Source organism: Saccostrea cucullata, unplaced genomic scaffold (assembly GCF_032062105.1).
Source record: "Saccostrea cucullata isolate Sc308-1 unplaced genomic scaffold, CSIRO_AGI_Scuc_v1 ctg2816, whole genome shotgun sequence".
Classification (NCBI taxonomy): Eukaryota; Metazoa; Mollusca; class Bivalvia; order Ostreida; family Ostreidae; genus Saccostrea; species Saccostrea cuccullata.
Genome location: NW_026938051.1, coordinates 57,500 through 85,450, shown reverse-complemented (window position 1 = coordinate 85,450; position 27,951 = coordinate 57,500). Strand labels below are relative to the sequence as shown.

Below are 27,951 nucleotides of genomic sequence, written 5' to 3'. Positions count from 1 at the left end.
ATGGCATATCCTTCCCTATATAACGTTGATGCCTGTCCTGGCAACCAGACTGAATGGGAGGCAGCCTCAAGAAGACTGAACTGTACACTGAATTCAAAAGTTTATACGAATAGATACCACTGTGTGGCCACCAGAGACCGATCACGGCTGGTGGAGTTCTGTTATCCACGTTATCGGAGTCTGTTTGGAAAAGGCTGGTATCTTCCTGATAATTAAAACCTTCCTAAACTTCATCACTTCATTACCACCTGAATTAAAAAATTTAAATAAATTCATTCAGTTAATCAAATCACAGATTTGTTGTTAATCTATAAATGTTAAAGAAAAATATTGTTCTTAAATGCTTTATCTTAAAAAATACTTATATTTTACAAGCTTTATCTAAAAAAATACTTATATTTTGCTTACACTCATAAATTAAAGTAAAGAGTAATTAAGCGAGATGATTTTTTTAAAAAAAATACGTATTAGTAGATGAAATATATTTAATATAAAAGAATTCGTATTTTACTGTTCCAGGACAGTGTGTCATATTCGTCCCTCCTCTTACTTTGGACAATTACACCTGTCTTCATTTCAAGAATGGTTGTCCAGATGATAACTATTTCACTGACCAGTTATTCAAGTGTACGTCTCTTCTCTGTAATTGAGTTTCACATCTGGTTCAAATTAAACAATACGATTCCGTGTGTTTTATAAACATTGTGCAATATTTCGTTTTCGAAAGTGACCAGACATTTCATTTCATGATATTTCATTTACTTAGTTTTTTTTCTTCTTTTTTTTCACAGATCCTAGTTGCTTCCAGATTGAACCTGATCTGAAGTGTTTTATTTCTGATGAATCTTGTCTGGTGAAGAATCGGTAATTCATTTAATCATTGATTGGTAAAAAAAAATATGGTCATAAGAAAATCGTGGACGAAATTGATTAAAATGTAATATTTTGGTATTTTGCCGTAGGATTACTACAACGCAAAATGAAGAAGAGTCCACATCACAGTTGTCCATAGGTCAAAACTTGACTAAACAGTTTCATGAAGAGAAAGATTTAGTACCTGTATTAGTTCCTACATTTCTCCTTCTCGGAATCCTTTTCGGAATCTTAATATTTACAATGATCCGATTGAAAAGGAGAAATTTCTTGACAATAAAAAATCCGAAAAGAGGTAGTCAAAATGTCGGGAGCGATGTGACAGAATACTTGCTACAAAGTAAGTATACAACAATGGCGTTTCGAAGTCGAAAACACTTTACATTTGAATTTACAAATAATCTCCTTTCATAAGTTTACAAAAGATTTAAGAACACTGATTTATATCTCCTTTCAAGATAAAACAGAAAATATGAACGAAACCGAATCTATCGAAATATATCAAGGACAGGAAGAGACCAAAGCGGAAGATGAAAATGTAATGGTTATGAGACGTGACTTTCAAAGAGATGAAAAGCACATAGGTAAGAGCAACAATCTTTGAAATATTATTTACACAAGTGTTTCACTTCAATTTATGATCAGTATTAAGTTGACTGCAAAAAAGTGTTATTGTAAAAAGAATGCAAGGATTAGAAACTATTAAAGATGACACAGGCATTTTAAATTTAAGAAATAAAGTCCGCGTTTTCGTGAATGTCGCAGGATAACATCTAAGGTCAAGAAGTGCTGTTTGAAAGAAAAAAAAACCGAGGCGTTGACCGAGGATTTTATATTTCAAACAACATTTTTCGAGACCGAGGAGGTTATTCTGCATCATTCACGACAACAAGGACATTATTTCTATTTAACCATGTTTACTAAATTCGCTAAATACGACTGCATATTTCTTGTGAAGAGAATCGAATTAGGTCACCATGTCTCGATTACGCTGTTACATTTAACACCAGAGGGAACATTTGTTTGCTTACCTGTGTATTGAAAGCAGACGATTTGAGCTTTCGTTATATTAAAAATAGCCTTTTTTTAAATTACAAATTTGTTCGTAAAATGTATTGATTAGTTATAATGAATATACAATAACAAAATTGTGTTTCAGTTTTTCTACTCTATCACGTTGTTTAAATGTGTAGGGAGATCCGTGGAATAGCCCCGCTTAGCTATAAAAACCGACATTCATCAGCAACTTTATGCAGTTTACATTGTTTGTACTGCAAAAGAAGACACTTCGATGTGATCTAAACAAGTATTTAATTCTACGTCTACTCATTGGTAGGCGTAAGTTCGGGCGTAAAGTTAAAATTAAGTAATTTTACTGATTTTAAAACAATTTAGCGAGTTCTTAAGAAAAAGTACAGCTCTAAGACGTCTTAATACAAACATTGTATTATTTAATTATAATTCTATATATTTACATTTGCAACTGTTTTCCTTTATATACACTACTGAAAGGAATGCGTATCTATTACTGTATAAATACAGGTATGGGGTCAAGAGGTCAAAGACGTGCGTATTGATAATCGTTTGACGTTATTTCTCAGGGACGTCATAAAGGGTCGACGCGCGTTCTGTTGATTACATACTTGCCGTTGAGTTTGAAAAATAATGCTTTTCACACGCTAAAAGTCATAATCAGGCAAATATAAAGTATGGATAAGTCACAAATGTAAATATAAGTAATAAGGTATCATTTTAAAACATCTATAGGGCTATAAATACGGGTTGGTACGAGATTAAATTCATCATAAAGCCCTTATGGGATTTAATCTCGTGACCAACCCGTATTTATATCCCGATAGATGTTTAAAAATGATACCTTATTTCTTAAAAAGAGTGCGGGGTGGGGGTTAACAACCACTTGGGGACGTAGTTGATTGGAGTAATAACGTAAGATTTAAATAAACTTCAGAATAAAAGATTGTGGTATATTAGAAATTTCTTCGATTCTTCGATTTCTTACATTTTGACAAGGCATTCACACACATTTATTTGTTGTATTGCATTTTTAATCGACTTTACAAATATTACTTTATTTATACATCCGCCTGAAAAGCGGGAGGGTATATTACAGTAATCGAAATGACCGTCCGTCCGTCTGTTACGCTTTTGGGTGCAATTGTGTCTTTTTGGTTTGACTCATATTTTGGGTTTCCCATCGCATAACATGGACACTGCCATTATATTCTTATGGGAGGTGGGATATCCATAAAAAATTGTCTCTATTGAAAAAAAATCCTAAAGATATATTTTTTGAAGACAAAAAGATCGGTCTCAAAAGTACAGTCATACTCTTTCTGGTAATTTTCTACATTTAACTTAAAAGAATAAATAATTAATCTTATAGACAAATAGGTTTTTTTCTCATGTTCAAAGAGTCCATTTTTTTAACATGAAATCGAAGAGAGGATCCAGAACCTCCCGAATTTGCAGATTAATTAAGATTTAATGTACAGAGTAAGAGGCGAAGGTAATTTTTTTTTCTAGGTATGTGTATCTGGGACAAGTGAAGTCCCCTGCAAATCAGTTTACCAGTTTAATAAATCTCTTTGTTATTTAACAACATAGAGATCATACATTTTATTATAACATATATACATATATGCGTGAGCATAACATATAACATTTATACAAAGTGTTCTTAGAATCAAGTATTTCCATATAATAATTGTTTACATTGATGTCAACCTGGAGGATTGACTCTATCGTTTACAATTTTAATAAATGAACAAAGTTTACTCAATAATCCAACATTTTTGGAAGAAAACAATTCATTAAACTTAATAACATTTGGTCTTGAAAAATAATGTTTCGGAATATACAATTTTCTTTCATCTTTTAACTTTTCACAGCATAAAATATAGTGGATTTCGTCACCAAGATCATTTTTACATAAAAGACATATTCTATTAATTCTTTAAGTACCTTCCCATCTTCCTGTTTCAATTGGTAATTTATGGTTTGTTGTTCTAAATCTAGCTAAAATTTGTTTCTTATAATTACTTAAGCCGCTATCTACATAAAATTTGCATCCAAAGTGTAAATTTGTAAATAGTTTATATGTCACACCTTTTGAAGACTCATTACAGGTTGAATTCCAATCAGGTTGAAACTGATCTAGTAATTTTTGTTTCAAACTTTTAATAAGCTAAGTTCTATTAAATAATTGATTCTGATTCCAAATATTACTATATCCACAATTGTCTAAAATTGATTTCAAATCCTTTAACCATTTAGATTCATGTCCATTATCAAATTTTGCAAGAAGTAATTTATACATTAAAAAAACAATATTTTGATTGTTTTCCATGTAAAATTTTTGACCAGTATGCACTAATTCTTGTTTGGATATGTATAATTAAAGGTACTCTACCTAATTCACCATAGATCATAAAATTTGGAGTACTTGGTTTTAAATGAAAAAGCATTTTACAGAATTTTAAATGTACTCTTTCTACCATTTCAACATTACAATAGCCCCAAACTTCACAACCATACAATAAAATTGGCACCACAATCTTGTCGAACAGATATAATTGGTCATATAAAGAAAGATGTAATTGGTTACCCTTTTTCAAAATACCATACATAGCTTTCGTTGCTCTTTCAGTAGCATATTGTTTTGTCTTAATAAATGAGCCTGTTTTAGAGAACATAATTCCTAGATATTCAAAATGTTTAACAATTTCAATTTCTTTGTTATTGTAGTAAAAAACTTTATGTGGTATAAGTCCCTTTGCGAAAATCATTATTTTTGTTTGTTTTTTTTCAATATTAACTTTTAGCTTCCATTTTTCGCAATACAATAAAAAACTGTTCAACTGATTCTGTAAATCATCGGGTGAATCCGATAGTAAAACTGTATCATCCGCATACAAAATAATCAACATTTTTAGCAAAATACCAAGTTCCATATTATTAACAGCTATTCTGGATTTACTTTCAGAATACATTTTCACTATAACTTCAAAACATTTTCCAGTAATATTATTTTGAATGAGTTTTTGCCATAGTCCTATTTTCCATACATTGTCAAAAGCAGCCTTAAAATCTAAAATGCACAATATAGTTTCTTTTTCAGTAAAAAGGATAATTCGATAAGCTATTGTAAAGTGAAAATATTATCTATTGTAGAGTAATTTGATATGAAACCCCCTTGATTTTCATTTCGTATATAATATTGCTCAGCATAATTATTTAATCGTTTAGCTAAGATGGATGTGCATAATTTACCCATGCAACTTAGTAAAGTTATAGGTCTATAGTTTTCAGGGTCATTGTCGTTACCCTTATTTTTATAAATAGGCAATATATCACCAACAATCCCAGCTTCAGGCAAAATTGCTGAGTTAAAAACAATATTAAATAACATAACATATACAGGTAACATAATACTAGCAGAGGATTTTATGTATTCATTATAAAGAGCAAGAGCCATCTAATGCATTAAATGGCCCTGTACTTATATCAATTAATTAACTATCACCATCTTTCCCATTGCATATATCAAAATAATTCCAATATTCATTTTATTTATTGATTACCTGTGTTTTGATTGGACGTGAACACGTTTTAGAAAAAGTTTACACATCGATGAATTTTTCAATCAGAACTACTTTCTTGACGAAGCTTCTGGGCTATCGTATAAAGAATGAAAAGTTATTTCTGGTCTTTTTAGCTAAATATTGAACACAAGAAACTTCACATTTAATTAAATAAAATAAAACTGGCGACAAACAGGACTGACAGACGGGAATATTATATTTATGTCACTGTCGGATCACTAGTGTGAATTTTTAAAAAATCGCTGATCATGCTGTCATTTTCTACACGTTCCATATCAGCTCAGATGGTATCTTTGTGATAGGGAAAAGAAACGTACCTCATACTCTTTCCTTATCAGCATCAAATTCATATATTTACATCCTACAGATCCCATATTCTCCATAAATCTTTGAACGAACCAGAGCAAATCGAGGACGTCGTCGGTCTGCTACTTTCACTATGAGCGTTGTCGTTAGTCAACATGCCATGGTCACCGTGAAGTACGATTATTCTGGAGAATACGCGTATTTACAATATTTGTTGACTTAAACAACATTCAATGAGTTTTTATAAGTTTATTTATTGATTGTTTTGGCAATTTAAGTTGGATTTAATCGATATTCATCTTGTATTCGTTTCTTTGCGGCATGAAGTATTCCTACGCCGTACAAAATAACGGATTGTATGGCGGCCTCTAAGAGAAATAATTTTAATAATTTTAAAAATTCGTAATTGGAATTATAAGAATTAAACGTTCTTTTTTTCAGAATTTATCGATGTGTAAACTCTGCCTTTTTACTCACAAACTTTACATAAAAGTGCTTCGCACTTTTATTCAGTTTGTGAGTAAAAAGGCAGAGTTTACACATCGAAAAATTCTGAAAAAAGAACGTTTAATCCTATAATAATTAGACACTGGGTGCTTTCATTTTCTATAATAAAATTTCGATTTGAGAATCCAGATATTGGAAGACAGGCTTTCAGAAATTACAATGTTCTTTAAATTTGGAGAAAACATGCGTATTTGACTACCTTCAGCAAAGAATTAAAATATGAGCACAGCCCAAGATCAAAAAAATAAAATATGTTTGTTTGATTTTTAGAAGCAGGGCTTTCATTATATATTTGCATATTTTGGATCAGAGGTTGTACTCTCTATGAAATACTGAAAACAATGCTTCAATTTTAGGTCATTTTCAAAGGAATTTACAGGATACGAGGAAAATGACGCATTTTATGACGTCATAATGCATTTACGAGATGGGAAATTACGTCACAATTAATAGATACGTGGTCAACAACACTCGAAGTGATAAATACTGCATTTGGAACCTAATTTGAGCGATTTTGATTTTTTAGAAATTCTCAGGGACAAATAAGGCCCAAAGTGGCTCTTGCTCTTTCATCACTTCCGGCACTTTTGTTATTTTTAATATCTTCAATTGCGTGTTTTATCTCATCTTCAGTTATCACTGAGTCTAGTTCTTTATTAGTATATGTATTTCTAACCTCATTTGATAGAAGTTCGTCACTATTTACATCACCGGTACCATTATTTACATTTTTTAAAATAATTGTAAAATTCATCAATATTAATATAACATTTTTTGTTGCTCGGTCTTTTATTAATTAATTTCCAATAACTTTTTGGATCGTTACTTCTGAGTTTTCTAATTTTTTCATAATTAAATTTCTATGTTTTTCATACTTTTATCCATCGTATTTTTATATTTACGTTCATTGACACGTGCTTCTTCTTTTAAAATGCTTGAACGATATTTTCTAAACATTCGTTTTGATTTTCTATAATTTTTTTGTGCTATTTTGCATTCTCTATTAAACTTTTCTTTTCTGTGGTAGTTTATTGTGAGTTTGATGAGCATGAAATATTCCAAAAGTTTTGCGTGCCGAGTTAAGCAGCAGATCTGCAGTATCTGAAAAGATTTCATTAACCTGGTTTTTATTTAAATCATTGCATGATATCAATATTGCTCCAGTTGTTTTTTAATTTTCTTAGAACGTATAAATCAATATTTTGACAAAATTCTTCTGTTTTTTCATTATCCCATGGTTTTATTTTCTGACAAGAGAAATTATTTTTATTTTTTATTCTTTCTTCTTTAGTTTGGCAGTTATCATTTGAGGTATATGAGTTCAAACTTATTTCACAAAGTAGTGGCATATGGATATCGGAGTATAACCTTTTGAATTCTAGTACAGAAAAATTTTGCACATGTTTCAAAAATTCAACACTACATATACAATAATCGATAACACTTGATTTTGTTGAAGTAAATTTACCCTCTTCTAATCTTCCATTCAATAAATACATATTGTTATTTTTACAAAAATTTAATAAAATGTTTCAAAGATTATTCTTTGTTTTATCTAATGATTTTCGTTTCCTTGATACATTTATCTTTTGTAATTCAAATACATTTGAGAGACGGACTAAACTAGGATCATCTAACTCAAGATCTTGATTTGATATGTCACCTGATTCAATAAAATCATCTCTATCTCAAGTTCTTGCATTAAAATCTCCAATTAGGCAAATACAACCAAATTCACTCTGTAAATTCAAAAATTCAAGTTCAATTTCTTCAAAAGCTTCCCTTAAACTATATATAGAACTTTTTGGTGGTATATAAACAATACCTAAAATCAAGTCTTTATCTGAATTAATTAAAGAAGATATTAACAAATTTACAATCTGTGTGAACGATAGTTACATAATATTTGATAGTTTTTTGTATCCAATTACAATACCACCAGAACGTCTGTTTGAAAATATGTGCCTATTTTTAGCATCAAAGAAAAAATAATTGTGATCAATCGGTGTAGTATCATCTGTTTTTGTCTCCGTGAAACACAATATATCAAAAGAAGAGATAAATGTTGAAAATTCTGGATAATTCATGCGTCTACTGAAACCACAAACTTTTGATCCTAAGATTTTAAGTTTGCAATCATTTTCCGTGGATGAATCAAGAGAGTCGGTTGGGTTACTGTCCACTAAATTTTCACGTGGTAGATTTCCTCCTAGGTTATCCTACCTTATTGAGCCGCGTCTGTGGAGTGGTCGAAATTCACGGGCCATTGGAGTTAGGAGCGGATCTACATTGTGTGGTGCCGTTGGTGCGTTGTATGGGTTTTTCTGATCGAAATCAGTCGCCACGAATCGTTCGCCGTTGATATAGAGTTTATCCATAACCAGTTGTGCTCGGATGCCCTGCCGTTCAAGCTCTTTGTAGTGCGGGTATAATATTTTCCGATTATCGCTTATTTCCTTGGGAAATTGTTCGAATACACTGAATTCTGAATTACCTTAATCGCGCGGACCTCCTCGTTTCCGTAGATCAGTGATCACCGTAATTGCAGTTTTTCAGACCTTTTCACGATCCTTAAAGTTTACAAACTTTGCCACAACTGCCCGAGATTTTGCCTCTTGCTTCTGGCTCATGCGATGTACTCGATGAATTGGGATTTCATCCGTTATTCCGAGTTTTTCAGATATGAACGTTTTTAGTGCTTCTACACATTGCTCCGATGTTTCATCTTTTGGTTCATTAATTCCAACAAATATAAGGTTATCACGCATGGACCTTGCTTGTAATTCATTTTGCTGGTCTTTTAGATCTTACATTTTATTTGTCATAATAGTCATTTGTTCTCTAAGTGCTTCACTCTCTTTTTCTAAATTCTCATGTATTTCAAGGACAGAATCGGGAGGGAGGGGTCTCATAGGCAATTAGAGATTTTTAAATTGAAAAAATGTTATTACTTTTATTATATTGATGTTAGACGGTGATAATTACACAGTTAAGTTCATGAAATGAGTTATTCCTAAAAATTATTCCTATTTTTTTTTTCTCTTAGACAAACATTGATGCAGAAATCTTTATTTTTTATGATTTTGTCTTTAAAAAGTATAAATCTTGTACATTCATGTACGATAAGATAATCTGAGCACATGTAAAGCACATGTAACGTAACAATATACATGTGTTTAATTTTCTGCATAACATATTTTAATGAAAAAAAAATAGAGACTAACTGTAACTTAATTTTTAAAAGGGAGACCACACAAGCAAAGAATTTCTGTAAGAATATCTTTGTAGTCATCTCTCGTTCTCTCTCTCTCTCTCTCTCTCTCTCTCTCTCTCTCTCTCTCTCTCTCTCTCTCTCTCTCTCTGCCTACTTGTACAACGGTACATTAAATTAAAGCTGCAGATAGTAAAGAATTTTTGCCTATAACTGCATGCACCTAGAGTCTAGTATTTCAAAGTCAACAGCTGAAACACTTTCGATTATTTAGTATCTAGTATTTCGAAATAATTTTATGATCTTTTGTGCAATTCTAATAAGCAATAAGAAATATAATGAATCATTTGAAGTGAAAAAAAGTTAATAGACTACGAAATGATCGTAACTTAGTATGTAAACGTGTAAAATTTATTTCTTGACTCAATTAAGATGTGTACATATAATATATTATATATATAAACTGCTATACATTAATTTTGCATTTGATTAAGCATACATTCCTTATGAAAATAAAGTTTTAAAATCTTATTCTGTCTCAAACTCTTCGTATTTTATGATTATCAAAGGCAAAGTCATTAAAATGTTTCAATTTCGGAAAGTGGGGGGGGGGGTTGTAATTAAAATTCAAAATTAAATAGTTTAGCTTAATTCTGATATACAAGTACGATCCTTTTCTTAAAAAAAATCTTTTACTAAAAATCGATTTCTTATAATATACATGTCTCCTTCTTGACCCTATATATCCATGCATGTTTCAATCAGTCCAAGTGTCTGTTAAACTAAAATTTGTGTTATGTGTACTTTTACGTGCTACAATTATATACATATTTGTAAGTAGTGGAGAATGTTTATGTTTTTGCGCCTGCGCAATGCAACGTTGTCAAGGACTTAATCCTGTGTCTAAGCATAAAGTTTACGACTAGATTTATGCCACTTGGTAAGACGCAAATTACGCCCGACTTAATTTTGGCGTAAGCTCCGGAAGTACACCAAAGTTAAGGCCTAAATTTAAGACTTTTGTTGAAACGGGCCCCAGCTGTTCAGCATGTGTGAGCGATTTCCAAATATGGAAGTGAAGAACAATAATTGAAAGTAACTGTAAAGACACTTCATATAAACGTAAATATTTTTTGTCCAATCAGAAAAAAAACACATTTTAAAAGAACAAAAGAGGATATGTACTTTTTTCCAAAAGATTTTTGGACAGAATATCAATGGAACAAAATGTTATTTTTCGAAGGAATACGCAATATTGTTTAAATATTATTAATTAATGTAGCAATATAAAGTTTACCAAAACGTTCTACATTCGGTATACATACAAGGTATACTCGTAGATCTACTGCACGCAAGTAGTTTTAAAATATCATGGGTTTTACGAGTGCGGGATACAGAAGCCCATTTAGGACCTATCAAAAAAATATTTTTGAATTCGTTATAACGATTATTTGAATTCGTTATAACGAATTTAATTTGTTATAACAGATTCATTGAATTCGTAGCGGGATGAATACCATTTTCTTTATACATTTTGAACTTGAATAAGGGTAGGAGTTAAAAAAGAAAAAGGGAAAGAAGATGAATTATTTTTTCATCATAAACTGGACAATTTTATCGTACAGATTAATTTATTAATTAAAATTCATATATCCCGAATACAGAAATCTCCATGCCGGTTATTTATAACTGAAAACTCGGGGCATAATTATATCAAAATTTTAATGCAAGTTCATTATATGGCATTGCTGCCTCATAGTGATATATATTTATTCTACTGAAATTTATTCTACACTTTTCAAGGAATTTTTGTTTACTGTAAAATTATTAAGTATACTGCTTTATTCTCAAGAATAGAAATGGAAAATCTCGTTTGAGCAAAAAACACTTTAAAAACGTTTTCTGTTTGTATTCTCATGCCGATATCTGATTAGTCAGAAGCATTAGCAATCTGTTTATTCAGAGTATTTATAACAATTGCAAGTGACGGTTATCGTTCTTGACTTCCATATTTGGATATCGTCCATAGCCTCTGAAGGTTATACAAAACGAGCAGCATATGTTAGGCATTTAAGTGGACAACAACGTTTTACTCACGTAACAATATCAGCGATCACGTGTGTTTTTGCAAGAAAGACCATAAGACAAAAATTGCGGAATATAGACTCCAATCGCCTTGCAGTATGTCTTTGAGAACAATATAACCCCACATTTATTCAATAAAACAAGCTGCTGTCCTTTAAAAAAGAACTGCAATACGAGGACGATATGCATGTGTTTCTAACCAAAATTCAATTTAATAAACGTTTAAGTTGTAGTGAATATTCATGTAGGTTTGTTCACATTTTCTACAATGATCTGCCAACTAATGACTGAGTATGGTCTCATATATTATCTCCGATTAGCCTTTAGTTTTGTCAGTTTAAACAATTGGGCTATTTTGATACATGTAACCCCATAATGGCTGGGACTTGACACCTATTCTGGATTAATACGGAAGGAATCTATCATAGGAAAAGTAAATCTGATGGCACATGTGTAGCACTGTTCTGTAGTACGCAGATTTAAAAACAGTTGCTACAGACCTGTATCAAAGGGTATTTGAATTGCTGAAATATCAAAATTATTTTGCGATCCTTTATGCATGAAACTATCGCCAGTGAAAACTTGACATGTACTATCTTTTAAAAGCTAGAACTAGTTGTTGAATGACGTTTTTATTCATTTCAAGTTGTTAAGTTACATGTATCTATATACCGCAAGTTCTTCCTACTTTTTAATATGATTGTGCCATAGAATCAATTTTTAGTTTGTGTATAAAAGTATATGTATAATAGAGAAATTTGGATCCGTCAATGAGTACATAAATACGATATGCGCGTTTAAAAGCGCGCTTTGCGAAAAAATGGCATATTCTTATTCGAATAGGGCGAATTATTCTACGGGCAAGTTGCCTAAGGGGCGTAGTCTCTAGCATTTTTGCGCATGCGTAGCCTGTCGTTTGCCCATGGCATCCGGTTGAACCTCGCTTATATATTTACTGCATGGACCTCACTCACCTCAGGGTCCACGCAATGAATTGTTTATAATTGTAAGCAAAGAAATGATAGAATGGCATTTCTTTTTTGTTCCTTTCAATCTCCTGTAGATTTTTTTATACAAACGTACAATTCCTGTAGAATCTTTGATAACCAATAATATAATACTCATTCAACAGATTAGTATTTTAAAGCCATATTTTTTTCTCATTTGCTAATCCGACGCCAATAATAATAGTCCATAGTTGCTTTGCAAATATTTATGATTTTTTATTAAGTTTCAAAACTGAAAAATAATAATTATCATGTTAAGAACACTGAAGGTCGAATTAATTCAAAGGTGGTTGAGGTACATTTCGGAATATAATATAGCATGCTGAAAACTGAAGCGCAATACAACTTTTTTTGCTTAAAATGTATTAATTTGCTTGTCACTTCCTAACCTCGTTTCTGTAAAAAAAAAAAATAACTTATCACGATGTAGTCTGAATGAAACATATGTAGATAACGAACAGTATTCAAATTCAAAGTCTATAAAACAGTACAAAGTATGAACAGAGCAAAGATGGGCCTCCAAAACATCAGAAGTGGGATCAGGTGCCATGGAACAGTGAGCATCCCCTGACGACCGGTCACATCCGCCATGTTCTCCTTGTCATGATCAGGAAAATAACTGAAAATCCTTAGCTGATTCAGTGTGTAAATAAAAGACTAACAATATATGAAAAACATCAGACAGCATTTGAGTCAATGATAAATTGTTTATGCTGACAAGGCTATTGTATCGACCATATCTTAAGAAATGATGACTTTAAAAGGGACGGCTCATATTCTTGTTTATCAACTTCTTTGTCAATAATTTGCCCCGTTTCAGAAACTGTAAATACGTTCGTACGTAGAAAATGTTTGTTCTTGCGTATCGAACCAACTGATATATAAAGACCCCGTGAGGATAGAAGTATGTTGCTGCATAAGTAAGGGAAGTTGTCGGTTTTTATGTTAAGTTACAACGTTTATCAAAGAGCTTGGTTCTTAAAGCACCATTAACGTCTTTTCAAGAAAAAAAATCCAAATATGAAACAAATGTGTCAGACTCTGTGGTATCTTTTATTTCAAGCTCACCGGGATATATCGTATGGAAATAAGAAGCGACGTTACCGATGTAAAAGGACAATACGTCGTCGATATATCTAAATTTCGAGTTGAAGGCCACATCAAATGGTTTATTCTTTTCAAATATAATATGTTGGACAAAATATGCTTCATATGGATACCGAAATAGGTCTGCTGAAAACGGGGCGCAATTGGTACCAATGGGAATTCAATGGATTTTGGAAGACCATGTCTCCAAAAATCGCATACATGTAGATATTATCAATCATAAACAAAAATCTTTCTAATGTCAACTTTAAAGTACTTGTGTTCAATCAAAATTCTTTTTATTTTAGCAAAATGACTTTGCAAATGACATATAACAAGGCAAGTAGATGTACGAGTTCCATTTTTCTTGAAAAAGCAGGTGTCGTTGATATCAAATAGCCTGGAAATTTTTATGGTGTGGAATGGTTTAAAGCTGTTAATTTTGGTAAAATCGTGTAATTTAAAATTGTTCAAAAGTTCTTTGGAATTTTAAAGATTCTCACCACTTCTTTCATAAATTGTAGCTTAGTACTCTAGAAATTTCATATTTACTATTGCAAATATCTTAGTGAGGAGTAAAGAAAGAGGCTTGCTTTAGCATTTACAGTATCCAGCTATGTATCTTTGTTTGTAAGGATCTTTATGAATTCGGAATACAACACGAATATGGTAGTTGAAATTTATTTTTGTTTTTTAGGATTTTAAAAATATTCAAACCTGACAAACATATATGATTTTGAAGAATCTTTTTCTTAGAAAGGAGTCGCCCGCGTGGCGCAGTGGATAGAGCGTCTGCTCTAGAGTCGCGAAGTATGGAGTCAATCCTTACGTCGCGGGTTCGAATCCCACTGTGAGACGTGGAGACCGGTCCTTCGGATGAGACCGAGGTCCCGTGTTGCAGTAGGCACGAAAAAACACCCCCCCCCCCTGCTCAATGGGCATGAGTGCCGAGTATTGGACAAAATTTGCAGCTCTCCATCGGCAAGTCGTGGCGTCTCCATAGGAGTGAAAAATTCTCTAGAGGGACGTTAAACAATATACATTCAATCAATCAATGTTAGAAAGGAAACTATAAGTTGTATTACCACTTCTTTGTTGGTAAGGACCGGTACGTACTGACCATGTAATCTATTTAATTTCATTCACTTCTGGATTGTTGAATACAGAATGATATAACGGGTATGGTTTTCACATTGTTCCTAAATCTTTTAATACGAGATTGTAACATAGATCTGATAAATTTAATCCAGAGGCATGCCGACAAAGTGTCAACTTCTTATTTTATCTTATTTGGCCCAACATTCTGATTTAAACGTCTACATAATCCTTAATATTTATGAAATTCGTGCCAGTTGAAGGATTGGGGTGCCCTATATTTAGGCCCTTAAAATGATTGATCTAAGGTTTTTGTTATTAACTGTATTTACGTCACCTGTAATAACGTTTCCAGCAGGACTATCGTTATTGGGTGAAGAAGAACAAATGTTTCTTGTAATTAAAACGTTTGGAATCAATAGTCAATGTATATTCATGGGAAATACAAGGTGAAGTCTTTAATTTGAAATATGGTGGAATACCAGACTCGACCTTTTTGTGATTAAGATTATTACTCATAGTAACTTTATCAATTCCTTTGTTGGCATATTGAAGTTTGAGGAAAAGTCGTATTGTTAAGTCATGTTAGTTGCATTTTGTTCAGTAAAAGGGGGTTTTAAAAAACGATTTGCAAGATCCTTAATCATGTTCGAATTTTTCGAATCCAAAACGTTCTCCTTGTCTACGGAAAGGTGTGCTCAGTGAAGGACTATTGGTATTTTGGTAAATCTTTCATTGAATTCTACCTTTCATTGACAGAACAGAATAATCTGGTAAATCAAAATGTTTGTATAAAAGTTGTTGTCCCCCATTATTTATTTGAAATCTTTGACCTAATATTCTTTTTATAAAGTGATCCCTTGGTTCACCAACATCAAGAAGTCCACACAAATTACATTCTATTCCGTAGACAACATTAGAAGATTTGCAGTCAAGATTTTCAAAAGTTTTTGTTTTAAAGATCTGTCTGGGAAAATTACTGGTGAAAGAATTGTAAGTTATCCAAATGTCATGGACTTTGCAGAACATTTTGAAATAGAACACATTGGACACGAGAAGGAATCTTCAAAGGATATCTGTAATGAAAACCTTACATTCTTTCAATTTTTTGTATGAATTATTGGTTTTATATCAAGACTGGGAATCTGAACACTCGGAATATGACATATGTTTAATATCCCTGAGGATTTTTCGAGAGACACCAAATTAACTCCTTGAGTTTGTGTCCCTTATAGACTCAAAGGTGTGACGCTTTTTTATACTGGGCGACATGCCTGCTAGTATCATTTTGTTATTCTGTGTACTAGTGAATGAATAGGTACAGAATGACAAGTATCCTCGGGGACAGACTGTCTACCAACCAAGAAAGTTAAGGTTAGGTAGAGGCTTTTCTATGCAAATGAGCCAATGAAAATGCTTAATATATGTAATTTCTACGCAGGAAAGGATCACGCTTATTTCATTATACATACTTAGTACACACACCATGATAAAGCAACTGCACATTATGATGTCATATTATGACGTCCTTGCTCTTTCCAATTCAAGGTAGTAAACACATCAACCAATAAACGACGGCGCAAGGGCATATCCTATATAATTTTAAATAAATAAAGTAAAATATTAAACATTTGTGTTAAGAATTGATACAAAAAATAACTGCACAACCCCTAGGCGCTTTCTCAATTGATAAAAAAAATCAGGAAACTTACACCGGACAGTGGATTTTTACACTGTTTCAACCTAAAGCTTTTGAAAAAGTTACTCAACCTTTGCATTATCGACATTTGTGCAGAAATATAATAAACCCTTGTAATATTCTGCGTCTAATAACACCTTGTTTCTGAAGAACAGAATTATGTATGCCCTTGCGCCGTGGCTATTTTGTTCATGTTCCTCATCAATTAATCTAGTACAGATCTATGACGTTGGTATAGGAAAACAAGTTTTAACTGTTTCTGGGCAATAAGTTTAGCCTTTATGCGTACAATTAGTTCATTGCACTGAAACCTCAATACGTTGCCATAACTAACTTGCGCAGCAGATATACATGTTTGGTGATAAAATAAATAAGTAAGAAAATGAACAGTATTCAAGATCAAAAGTCCACAAAACAATACAAAATGGGAGCAGACTAAACTTAGACCTTACTATATCAAACACAGAACTTACCAGAGTTTCTAGCAGAGCTACTTTGAACTGATCGGGCTTTATAAGAAAAAGTTACCATTAATATACAAATTTGGAACTGTATTTTCGAAAATATGGGAGTGATTGAAGATATTAAAATTCATACTTCCTGAATCATTTAAATTCCATGCAGTAGGAAGAAGGATATGGAGATAACTAACAGTATTCAATCTCAAAGTCCATTAAACAATACAAAACAAGAGCAGAGCAAACACGGACCTCCGAAACATCAGAGGTGGGATCAGGTGCCATGGAAGAGTGAGCATCCCCTGCTGACCGGTCCACAAACTGATTTTCTTGCATGGCGTACTAAATGATACTCGTGACGTCATGAACTGTATTTTTCCATATTTTCTTTAAAAGTTGCAGAAGGCATCAATTTTAATGGAATCTCCTTCAGATTATATAGAGAGCATGCATCGCCCACAAAAATAAAAAAAAAAATGAATTTTTTAAGGATTTGATATAACTTATCTGAAAATGATAGTGGATGAAGGCTGCGGGAAATAACCCTTAAAATGAGTAATTTAGAGGCCTTTCTGTTTAAAAATTTAAAAATATACAAAGTTAACAACTTGAATGTGATATTCAATAGCAATACATATTTTCGAAAAATATATATATTAAATAATAAAAATCGATTACTTACTTTCTGCTGAAGATCTTTATCTGTGTGTAACGTGACCCGATCTTGGGTGTTACAAAAATTATGTGGGTCCTCTTATTCCTGAGATTTACCTTGATTAATCAACAAGATTTGTTTATCTATAAAATGAATTTATTCAAACAATAACAATAATGATTTATGATTTATAAAATACAAACAGAGTATACTTATGGATAATGGGACAGGATATATATATAAGGGTCAGCTGATTGGGTTCCTCAATATCAACAATGGGACAATCTGTTCAGCTGATTATGGTTGGGTCAGGATATATATATATATTCAGCTGATTGGGTTCCACAATATCAACAATGGGACAATCTGTTCAGCTGATTATGGTTGGGTTAGGATATATAATAATTAGGTAGATTGGGTTACCCAAGATTTGATATTGGGTCAATTTACCCAATGTGATGGCCTCAGTTTTTACCCAATGATGGGGAGTTGGGACTCTGAGTTGGTCAGATGTTAAAGGGGCTGACCAACCCCCCAGACTGAAGAAAAAGTCTAAAGTGCCTTCTTTATATACCTTTTGGTATTCCGGTGCGAATTAGTTCACGCGCGAATAACAAGCGGTACCACCAGTATTCGCGCGACGTTTGTATGGTAACACTCATAACTTTTGCATCAAGTAAAAGCTTTATCATTACAAATGCGGGAAAAGGGATGATTTGTTGATTGGGAATTGTTTTGGTAACGATGCCAAGTTGGATTTGGGTACCTTGATTTAATAACAATGCCAGGCGGCTATTTGCTATTACGATTGGGCTGAACTATGGAGGAAATTCGGGTTTGTACATGACAAACAAACGATATTATTGAAATAAATAAAGACAATGAATTATAAAGCATACATAAATGACATACGATGATTGGTAATATTCCCATGATATCTCTAAATAAAATTACGATACGTAGATTAAATATTCAGGGCATAAATAGGGGTGATCCAATCTGTGGGTATTTTTAGTCATGGGGGAAATCCGTAACACTGCTCCCCCTCCAGGAAAACATTCGTCCCGAATGTTGGATCGTTTTATCAAGTCTCATTTTTGAGACTATTTATCATGGGAATATTGTCATGGAGAGTAATATTTACAATAAACACAATCATGGGCCACAATAATACATACATATCAATACTTACAATGTGGTCAACAAATTATAATCATAGGCATGAATAACAAAATTATGAATAACAGTTCATAAATCATCAATACATTCACTTTTACCATAATGTTTTTGTTCATTACAGTTCATAACTTCTTACCAATCCTGGATCCATTGGAACAGAAAAGCCATGACGGACACAAATCACAGATCTCGATCCATACCATGAATATTCACAATTATAATGTTCACAAAGTCATACGATAGAGTCCTTTGAAATATCCAAAAGGTCCAGTGTGCGTCCATGTATTACAAATCCAGCGTCATTGGGAAATGTCCAGGATCAATGTCCGGAAGTACATCATACGGCGTGGAAGGCTCCGGGTCCCTCACGGCAAGGTATGAACTAGGGATCATCATGTCTCGGTTAAGTGATGGGTATGGTACATGTGATTTTCCAACATTATTTTGTAATTTTCCATTGTAGGGGTAGGACAAGGTTGGGGAACCTGTTAGGGCTCTTTGGAGTTTGTCGAAAGCTTCATGGCAATTTTCACTCAAATGGAACTCTTTCTTGGATCCATTTGTAATTTCTTTTGGGACATTCTCAACATTCATACATAGCAAGTGGTTTGGAGTTTGAGAGCCGAGCTCTTGGCTACAAGTATTAATGGTTTGGGTATTGGTTGGGTCTTCCAATACATTTAGTATTTTGTCATCACATTTGACTGTGGCACAATGGGTATTTTCATTCACATTCATGTGACAAACTGTGACTTCTCTGTCTACAGTTTCAGGGGGAATCAACAAATCATTTTTCTCAACAAAACTTGGGATAGGTTCTATTTTTCCAACCTCATCCTTAAGTAAAGGGTAATCTACCTTTTTGGGATCAACATAATCACAATGGGGAGGATTTCCAATATCCTCAGCAAGACTTATCTTGCCACAAGACACAGTTTTTACACAAGATTTACTAAAGCAGGGAATGTCTAGACCCTGTACCTTTAGTTTCATTTTTTTCACAAAAAGGTCACATGAATTCTGGGTCATAAAATCTAGTCCCAATATACATGGGTTTTGTATGTCGGCCACAAGTACTTTATGGGTAACTTGAAAATTTTCAAGGGATATTTTGATTGGGCATTCTCCCTTAACTGGGATTGCAGTACCACTTGCCGATGTAAGTTTGATAGATACTGGGGTAATTTGGGGCTTTTCCGCAGTATCTAAATTTTCAAAGAATTGGGTGCTGACAATAGTCATACTAGCACCCGTATCTACTAGTATATTTGTTTCTTTATTTCCAATTTTTCCAGTAACATAAATTCCATTATTTTCCCCAATTATATCTCTCACTAAAATTTCTTTGGGGATGGGTTCAGTACAAGGGATATCTTTCTTGGATTCAAATTCTGTTTTATTTTCAATATTAGGTTCGGGTTTTAGTGAGAGAGGTTGAGCCATATTTAATGGCAAGTATTCGGGCCTGCCCCTTGAACCTGTCGACTTCCGACCCCCGAATTCGACGTTGGGTAGTTTCCCTGATTTTGGGGTTGGAATTGATTTTGACTTGGGTTCTTTGGGTAATTTTTCCAATTGTTGGAATTTCCTTGGTAGAGTGAACCTTGGGGTCTGGGTCCATAATTTGTTGGTCGATTGTTTTGGTAGTTGGGTTTGGAGTTTTCATATGAGCCCATATTGGAATAATGTGCATAAGGGGTTTCTGTCAAATTATGGGTAGGCATTTGACAATTCCTTACTAGAGTTCTGATTTCTTGGGTAAGGGATTGTAGGTCATCCCGCAAGTTTTGGATGGGTTCAGACACTTCTGATTTGTTAATGGCATGAACAGTTTTATTTCGTTGGGCGTCTGCCAATCTATATGTTTCCAACCGAATGGCCAAAATTTCAGCTTCGTTTATGTCTTTGGGTTTGGCTTCCCTTAACCTTAATCGCATATCTAGGTCTGGTAGGGCATCAATGAATTGATCAAGGGCCAGAATGCTGATAATGGTTGGGTCAGCCGTTGGGTAAGCTTGACGAGTTAGCTTTTTAATGGATTGGGCCAATTCGGGTAAGGATTCATTTGCACCCCTAGTTTTGGTTTTGAGTTGGGCACGGTACATTTCAGACCTTTCAATGGAGCCATATCTCCTGTTTAAGATTTTTACAAGGGAGTTAAAATCTCTTCTCTGAATTTCATTCAGTTCACTCAGTAGGGCACGGGCACTACCCGTAAGACTACTGGCGAGATACAGTGATTTTGTTTTATAGTCCCACCCATGCAAATCAACTAAAACTTCAAATTGGGCAAGGTACTCATCAAAGTCCTCTGATCCATCAAATGTTTGGGGTTTTATGGTAACATGGGCTTTGGGTGTAGATTGGAGAGGCATTCCATTTTCATTTCTATTTATTTCAAGTAAGGGGGAATAATGGGTACCCGACATTGTTCTTGGGTGACGTGTATATTCCCTTTGCCCGTTCGTTGGGTCTGTATGAATATTGGGTTGGAAATCATCATAAGAGTGGACTGGGTGAATGGGTCTGGATTTTGAGACACTGGGTGTGTGATGATTGTCTCTCTTGTCATAGGTTGGGTTTTCAAATTTTCTTTCTAAATGATTAACATGATCTCTCAATTCATGATATTCATGTCTCATACCCAACAATTGTTGGTTAACACTTTGTACCATAGACACTAACATGTCCAATTGATTGTTCTTTGCAGGCGGTACTGACTCTGATACCATTGGGGAAGATTGGAGACTGGGAGTGGGTAAATTATGATCCCGATTATCTGCCTTAGCATTGGGCGAAGATGGACGCGATTTTAAAGTGACTTCAAAACTATCTTCAGTTTCCATTGTGAATATTGGATACAAAAATTGATTGGGTCAATAAAAATATACAAAAATTAATAAAAATTCTTTTGTCTATTTAATAGAAAAATTTTGGTAAACAGAAATAAGCAAATGGATATCCCACTTCTGACACCAAATTGTAACGTGACCCGATCTTGGGTGTTACAAAAATTATGTGGGTCCTCTTATTCCTGAGATTTACCTTGATTAATCAACAAGATTTGTTTATCTATAAAATGAATTTATTCAAACAATAACAATAATGATTTATGATTTATAAAATACAAACAAAGTATACTTATGGATAATGGGACAGGATATATATAATAGTCAGCTGATTGGGTTTCTCAATATCAACAATGGGACAATCTGTTCAGCTGATTATGGTTGGGTCAGGATATATATATATATATTCAGCTGATTGGGTTCCACAATATCAACAATGGGACAATCTGTTCAGCTGATTATGGTTGGGTTAGGATATATAATAATTAGGTAGATTGGGTTACCCAAGATTTGATATTGGGTCAATTTACCCAATGTGATGGCCTCAGTTTTTACCCAATGATGGGGAGTTGGGACTCTGAGTTGGTCAGATGTTAAAGGGGCTGACCAACCCCCCAGACTGAAGAAAAAGTCTAAAGTGCCTTCTTTATATACCTTTTGGTATTCCGGTGCGAATTAGTTCACGCGCGAATAACAAGCGGTACCGCCAGTATTCGCGCGACGTTTGTATGGTTACACTCATAACTTTTGCATCAAGTAAAAGCTTTATCATTACAAATGCGGGAAAAGGGATGATTTGTTGATTGGGAATTGTTTTGGTAACGATGCCAAGTTGGATTTGGGTACCTTGATTTAATAACAATGCCAGGCGGCTATTTGCTATTACGATTGGGCTGAACTATGGAGGAAATTCGGGTTTGTACATGACAAACAAACGATATTATTGAAATAAACAAAGACAATGAATTATAAAGCATACATAAATGACATACGATGATTGGTAATATTCCCATGATATCTCTAAATAAAATTACGATACGTAGATTAAATATTCAGGGCATAAATTGGGGTGATCCAATCTGTGGGTAATTTTAGTCATGGGGGAAATCCGTAACATGTGAATAAAAAAGCTTTGAACGGTGGGTAGGACCGGTCAGCAGAAGATGCTTACTTCATGGCACCTGATCACATCTCTGATCTTTCGGAGCTCCGTATTTGTTTTGCTTCTATTTTGTATTGTTTTATGGACTTTGATATTGAATACTGTTTGTTATCTCTATATTCTTCCACCAGAATGGTCTTCCTTCATATAATATTCTTTCATGGTTTATCATATTTGTATGCTTAACTGATGAAAAGCCAATTTCATAACTTTCTGTAAACAATATCTGGGACCAAAATAAAGCCCTGTATTTTGTGCCCTCTACTCACTGTACCTTAGTCATTACGAAACACCGAAAATTAAACTGTCCCGAACACATAAGCAGGAGTTTTATCCACACTATTATTTATTTCTTATATAGAGAGAAAAAAAAAAAGATTATTAAAAATCCACGTCATTGTGCACAATTTAGAGCAATGTTTAATTATGTTCCCCAAACGAAGTTGGGGAAAATATTGTTTTTACTCTGTTTCTTCTTCTTCTTATTAAAGGCAGAGATTTTTTACCTGGTGGTAAATTCCAGGTGAGGGAGGGGCTTATTTTGTACAGGTGTGAATGCCTTGGGGGCTAGCAGTCTACCTGTGGTCATCTGTCTCCTAATCCCTATACACAGGAAGTGATTTAATACACAGTGAAATACCCCAGGTGTCAAACTTTACCTGTGTTGGGGATTTTGAAACGATTTTAAAATTAGCAATAAAATAATTGTTTAAAAACACCCTTACCTATTTTTAAAAAAAAAAATTATTGATATTATATGAATTCAAATATTAAACCAAAGATTGTTTTAGATGTTATTGTTTGTGCTAATTTAAAGAAAACAACTCTTGTAACAACCAAATTAGACTTGATTCATTCATCCCCTGGATACCTTCTATTAATTAGATGAAAATAGAGTTGTATGAACTACATTTCACAAAAAAATATCTGCACTGTATAGGTCTAATATCCTATCCTTAATAAGGCTTTGTCACCATGAAACATGCTTGTAAATTCTCTTTGGAATAAAACAGGAAAATGTAACTGACCCTTGATTAGAAACGTTATTTTTTGATTTAATTACTTTACACAATGCTGCTCTGAACTTTTTCAATAACATTCCACTTTAAAATATTAAAAATAATACAGAAATTTCATTTGAAAAAAAGTTTTTGTACTAAAGTTTAATGTTTTGGCTTTAAAATTGCATTCTATATTATCATCCTTTAAATACTAAAGGTACATTTAATTCATATATTATCAATCTATAAAATTTCATAGTAATACAGTAATTCTGTATACCATGTCTAGTAAACATCAAAGGATCAAAAGTTAATTAGAAGGTCACCATGGGTCCCAAATCAAGGCGTACAGGGTATACACATGTAACAGTAAGTAGCTGTCCATCAAGTTCCAGCATCAAATGATGGATCTTCATGCACTTGTTTGACAGGGCTACCCAGACCAGGTATTTTTGAAGGCGGTGCTTAAAATCTCTGCCTTTAAGGTCTTCCGTTTCCAACGGAAGACCTTCTACTGAATCGTTTGTTTCTTTTCCACTGTTATTATTATTATTCTTTTTTTCTTACCGATTTTGTGCAGGCGATTTCTCAAGAACGCCTCGACAGATTTTCATAAAACTTTCAGCAATGATGGCAAGTCATATCAATTTAGGGCGTTTTTTTTTATTTTGCCGTCGTCACTTCACAAAATTTTGAACATAGCCATGCATTAGGATATCCTACAAAATGATAAATAACAATTATCATGAAAACACGTGTATGCACGTGCGCTTCAATCTGATTGGCAGAAACTTTAATTAGCTATAACTCCCTTTGTTGTCAACCAAACAGGAAGGGATTTGGAACATAGGTAGGTATAATGGACTTCTACAAGAAGATATGGTCACCATGCACATCCATACACGTGCTTATACGTGCGCTGATTTCTGATTGGCTGAAACTTTAAATAGCGATAACTCCCTTGGTTTTCAACCAAACAGTATGGGATTTGGAACATTGATAGGTATAATAAACTTCTACAAGAAAGTATGGTCACAATGCTCATCCATACACGTGCGTGTACCTGCGCTGCAATCTGATTGGCTGAAACTTTAAACAGCTATAACTCCCTTGGTTTTCAGTAAAATGGGGTGGTATTTTTAACATTGATAGAAGTAATGGACTTCTACAAGAAGGTATGGCCACCATGCTCATGTATGCACGTGTGTGCACGTGAAATGAGTAAAATAAAAAAATACACTTGAATGAGCCTTTTTTAAAAAATTCTTTTGGATGAAATACTTTAATATTTAGTATATTGAAATATATAAATTGTGTAGACAAGATTATATGGTCGTTACACACATGTATTCACATGCGCACGCGTGCAATGCTAAAATTTGAATGAACTTGGTACCCTTCTGGGTAAACGTTGTTAAAGTCTAAAATGCATAAAGTTTGTCTTCTTTAATGAAGCTTACAGGGAATATGGCACCAAAAGGGAGTTGGGGGGCGTTTGGGGAACATCTGTAACGGTCCCTGTTACAATTAGCACTAGTTAAACCATGATTTGTTGATGTCTTTTACATTGTAAAACTGTTGCCTTGCTTTAATCAGTATAATTCATCGAACAATGCATTTCATTCAAACCTCTTTTATACACAGATAAAGATCTTCAGCAGAAGATAGGTAATTGTTTTTCATTATCTAATATTTTATTGTTTATTTTATTTTTATTGAAAATATGTATTGCCATGTAATATTTTATTTAATTTTGTTTATGTATTTAACTGTACTAAAACATATTTACATTTTATTCACTAAATAATTTTACACTTATGTAGAACACAAAATTTGATCATTTTCACTCCCTTTAACAGATAAAACCAAAAAAATATTGAAGGATTTCGAAGAGAATATAAGTGATGTGTTTGTTAAGACACGCGCATATTCGACTGTTTTGAGAACTCTGGAAAAACACAGATATTGTCTGGTTAAAGGGAACCCTGGCGATGGGAAAACTACCACTGCTAAACACATCTTACTAGAACTAGAGCAGAAAGGAATGTATCCGATAGAGATATACACGATAAAAGATATTGAACCTTTACCAATGTGCTCAAATTTAGCTATTTTTATTGATAACATATTTGGTGAGAACGGATTGCTGGAAGCTGAATTGCATGATTTTAAGGTTCGAGAATCCATGATCAAAGCTACAGTGTCGAACGATGAGGGGAACGGCAACGTATTAATCACAACTATTAGAAATGATGAATACAAAGAATGTGCGCACAATCTTAGAGACAATGACTTTCTAAATTCCTCCGTAATTGATATATCTGATACACAAAACCAAATACAAGAAGTAGAGTTTCAGGAATTTGTGAAGAAATATGGATTACAGCATCTAAATCCATATATGAAAGAGATAGACATTCAACGTTTTGGATGTTCAATAGGAATCCCGCAATGTTTCAGCTTACTGAAAAATAAAAAAGATAGAAATATTACTGATGCGCAGGAACTCTTTATAAATCCTTTAAATTATCTACAAAGCGAAATTGAAAAAAGAATACAAAAGAAGGAGCCTAAAACAGCTGTGTTGATTTACATTCTCTTGTGTGGAGGAATCGTTAGTAAAAACACATTGTGTAATACCCACAAGGATATGCCAAGGAAACATAAAGCCATGAGTATAATAGGAATGTCAGAAGTTAGTGACTCGCTACAGAAATTCCATAGTTCTGTTGGGTCGTTTGATGGTACATATATGATATATGATGAAATTGAACAGACTTTCAGATTTTCACACAGCTCTGTTCAACAAAGTCTCTTTCGTCATCTCTGGCAATATCACCCACGAAAAATAATTTCTGAGTGCGACCCATCCTTGCTAGTACATTTAACTGCTTCTAACTCGACCCGTAGTACTGATGAAATAGAGGTCGAAATGTTCCCAATCCTTGTACAGAGAATTAGAGTACTGCTTAAGAGAATGAAAACAATGTCTGTATTTAAATCAATATCTTTAATGAAAATTTGGGCATGTAATGAATTTCTAGATAATTTCAGGAAGAATAAGGCTTGTGTAAAATCAATGAGAGAGAGTGTTGACGAAAGAGAAAATTCTATGTTGGTTCATTTCTCAAAGGCTGGTAATGCAAAAATGGTTGCCTTTTTGCTGCACAATTCATCGAAAGAAGAAATATATAAATCATTAAACAAGGCCTGTAGTTACAATTATATTGATGTTGTGGACATTATCTTAGAAACAAATGTTAAATATGATCTCAAAACATGTTTTTATGCTGTACAAAGTGGAAATATTGAAATGCTTCTCCTTTTTACAGACAATGTAGATCTAAAACAAAGAGAGTTTTCAAACCATCCCAGATGGTCCTTTTTGAGATTGGGTTTGCTTCATGAAATATGTTTCTTTGGACAAAATAGATTAGTTGAACCTATTCTCAGACGTTATCCGACCATTTGCGATGTTCAAGATGAACAAGGTGGGAATGCTCTTCATTTTGTTGCATTCGCTGGACAAAAAGATTCCTTTCAAATGTTGGTAAATAGTGGGTCTGATCCATACTCTAGAAGTCATCATGGTTCTACTGTGCTTCATTACGCTTGTCAAAATGGTAAGTTAGAGATGGTTAAGTACATCTGTGAAACCTATCCTAAGTTATTGCAAAAATCTTTTAATGACTATGAAGAACGTAATTCTCTTCACTGGGCTGCACAATCGGGAAATATTGAGTTATATAAATACCTCTTAGAAAAAAATGCTAAAGTATCATTCACCAACGGTTTTCATTCCCCATTAAATATGGCTTGTGAAAATGAACAAATTTCAATGTGTAAATACCTATTAGAAATTCATCCTGAACTACTAAAAATTATTGACAAAGAAGGGAAGAGTGCGTTACATGCTGCATCTTGGGGTGGAAGTAGGGATGTTTTTAAACTTTTGATGGATAAAGGCTTAAATGTAAATGAAAAAACGAATGAAGGTAAAACAGTCCTACATGTGCTGTATGAATGGTAAGTTAGAAATGTGTAAGTACTTGGTCAACAAACACCCTGAACTACTAGAAATCAGTGACGATGATAGGTTAACTGTGTTACATGACGCAGCCTGGGGAGGAAATGTTGATGTCTTCAATTTTCTAAT

At 33.4% G+C, this 27,951-nt stretch overlaps 1 protein-coding gene across 1 annotated transcript; it reads left to right on the top strand.

The window, feature by feature from the left end:
* On the top strand, positions 1–27,828 carry LOC134249334 (uncharacterized). Its single transcript, XM_062731691.1, has 7 exons — positions 1–193; positions 520–627; positions 792–864; positions 963–1,213; positions 1,332–1,457; positions 25,440–25,463; positions 25,655–27,828. Exons 1-7 carry the CDS (start codon positions 1–3, stop codon positions 27,823–27,825), a joined length of 2,946 nt encoding a protein of 981 aa, XP_062587675.1. The 3' UTR covers positions 27,826–27,828.
* Positions 27,829–27,951: the final 123 nt, after the last annotated feature.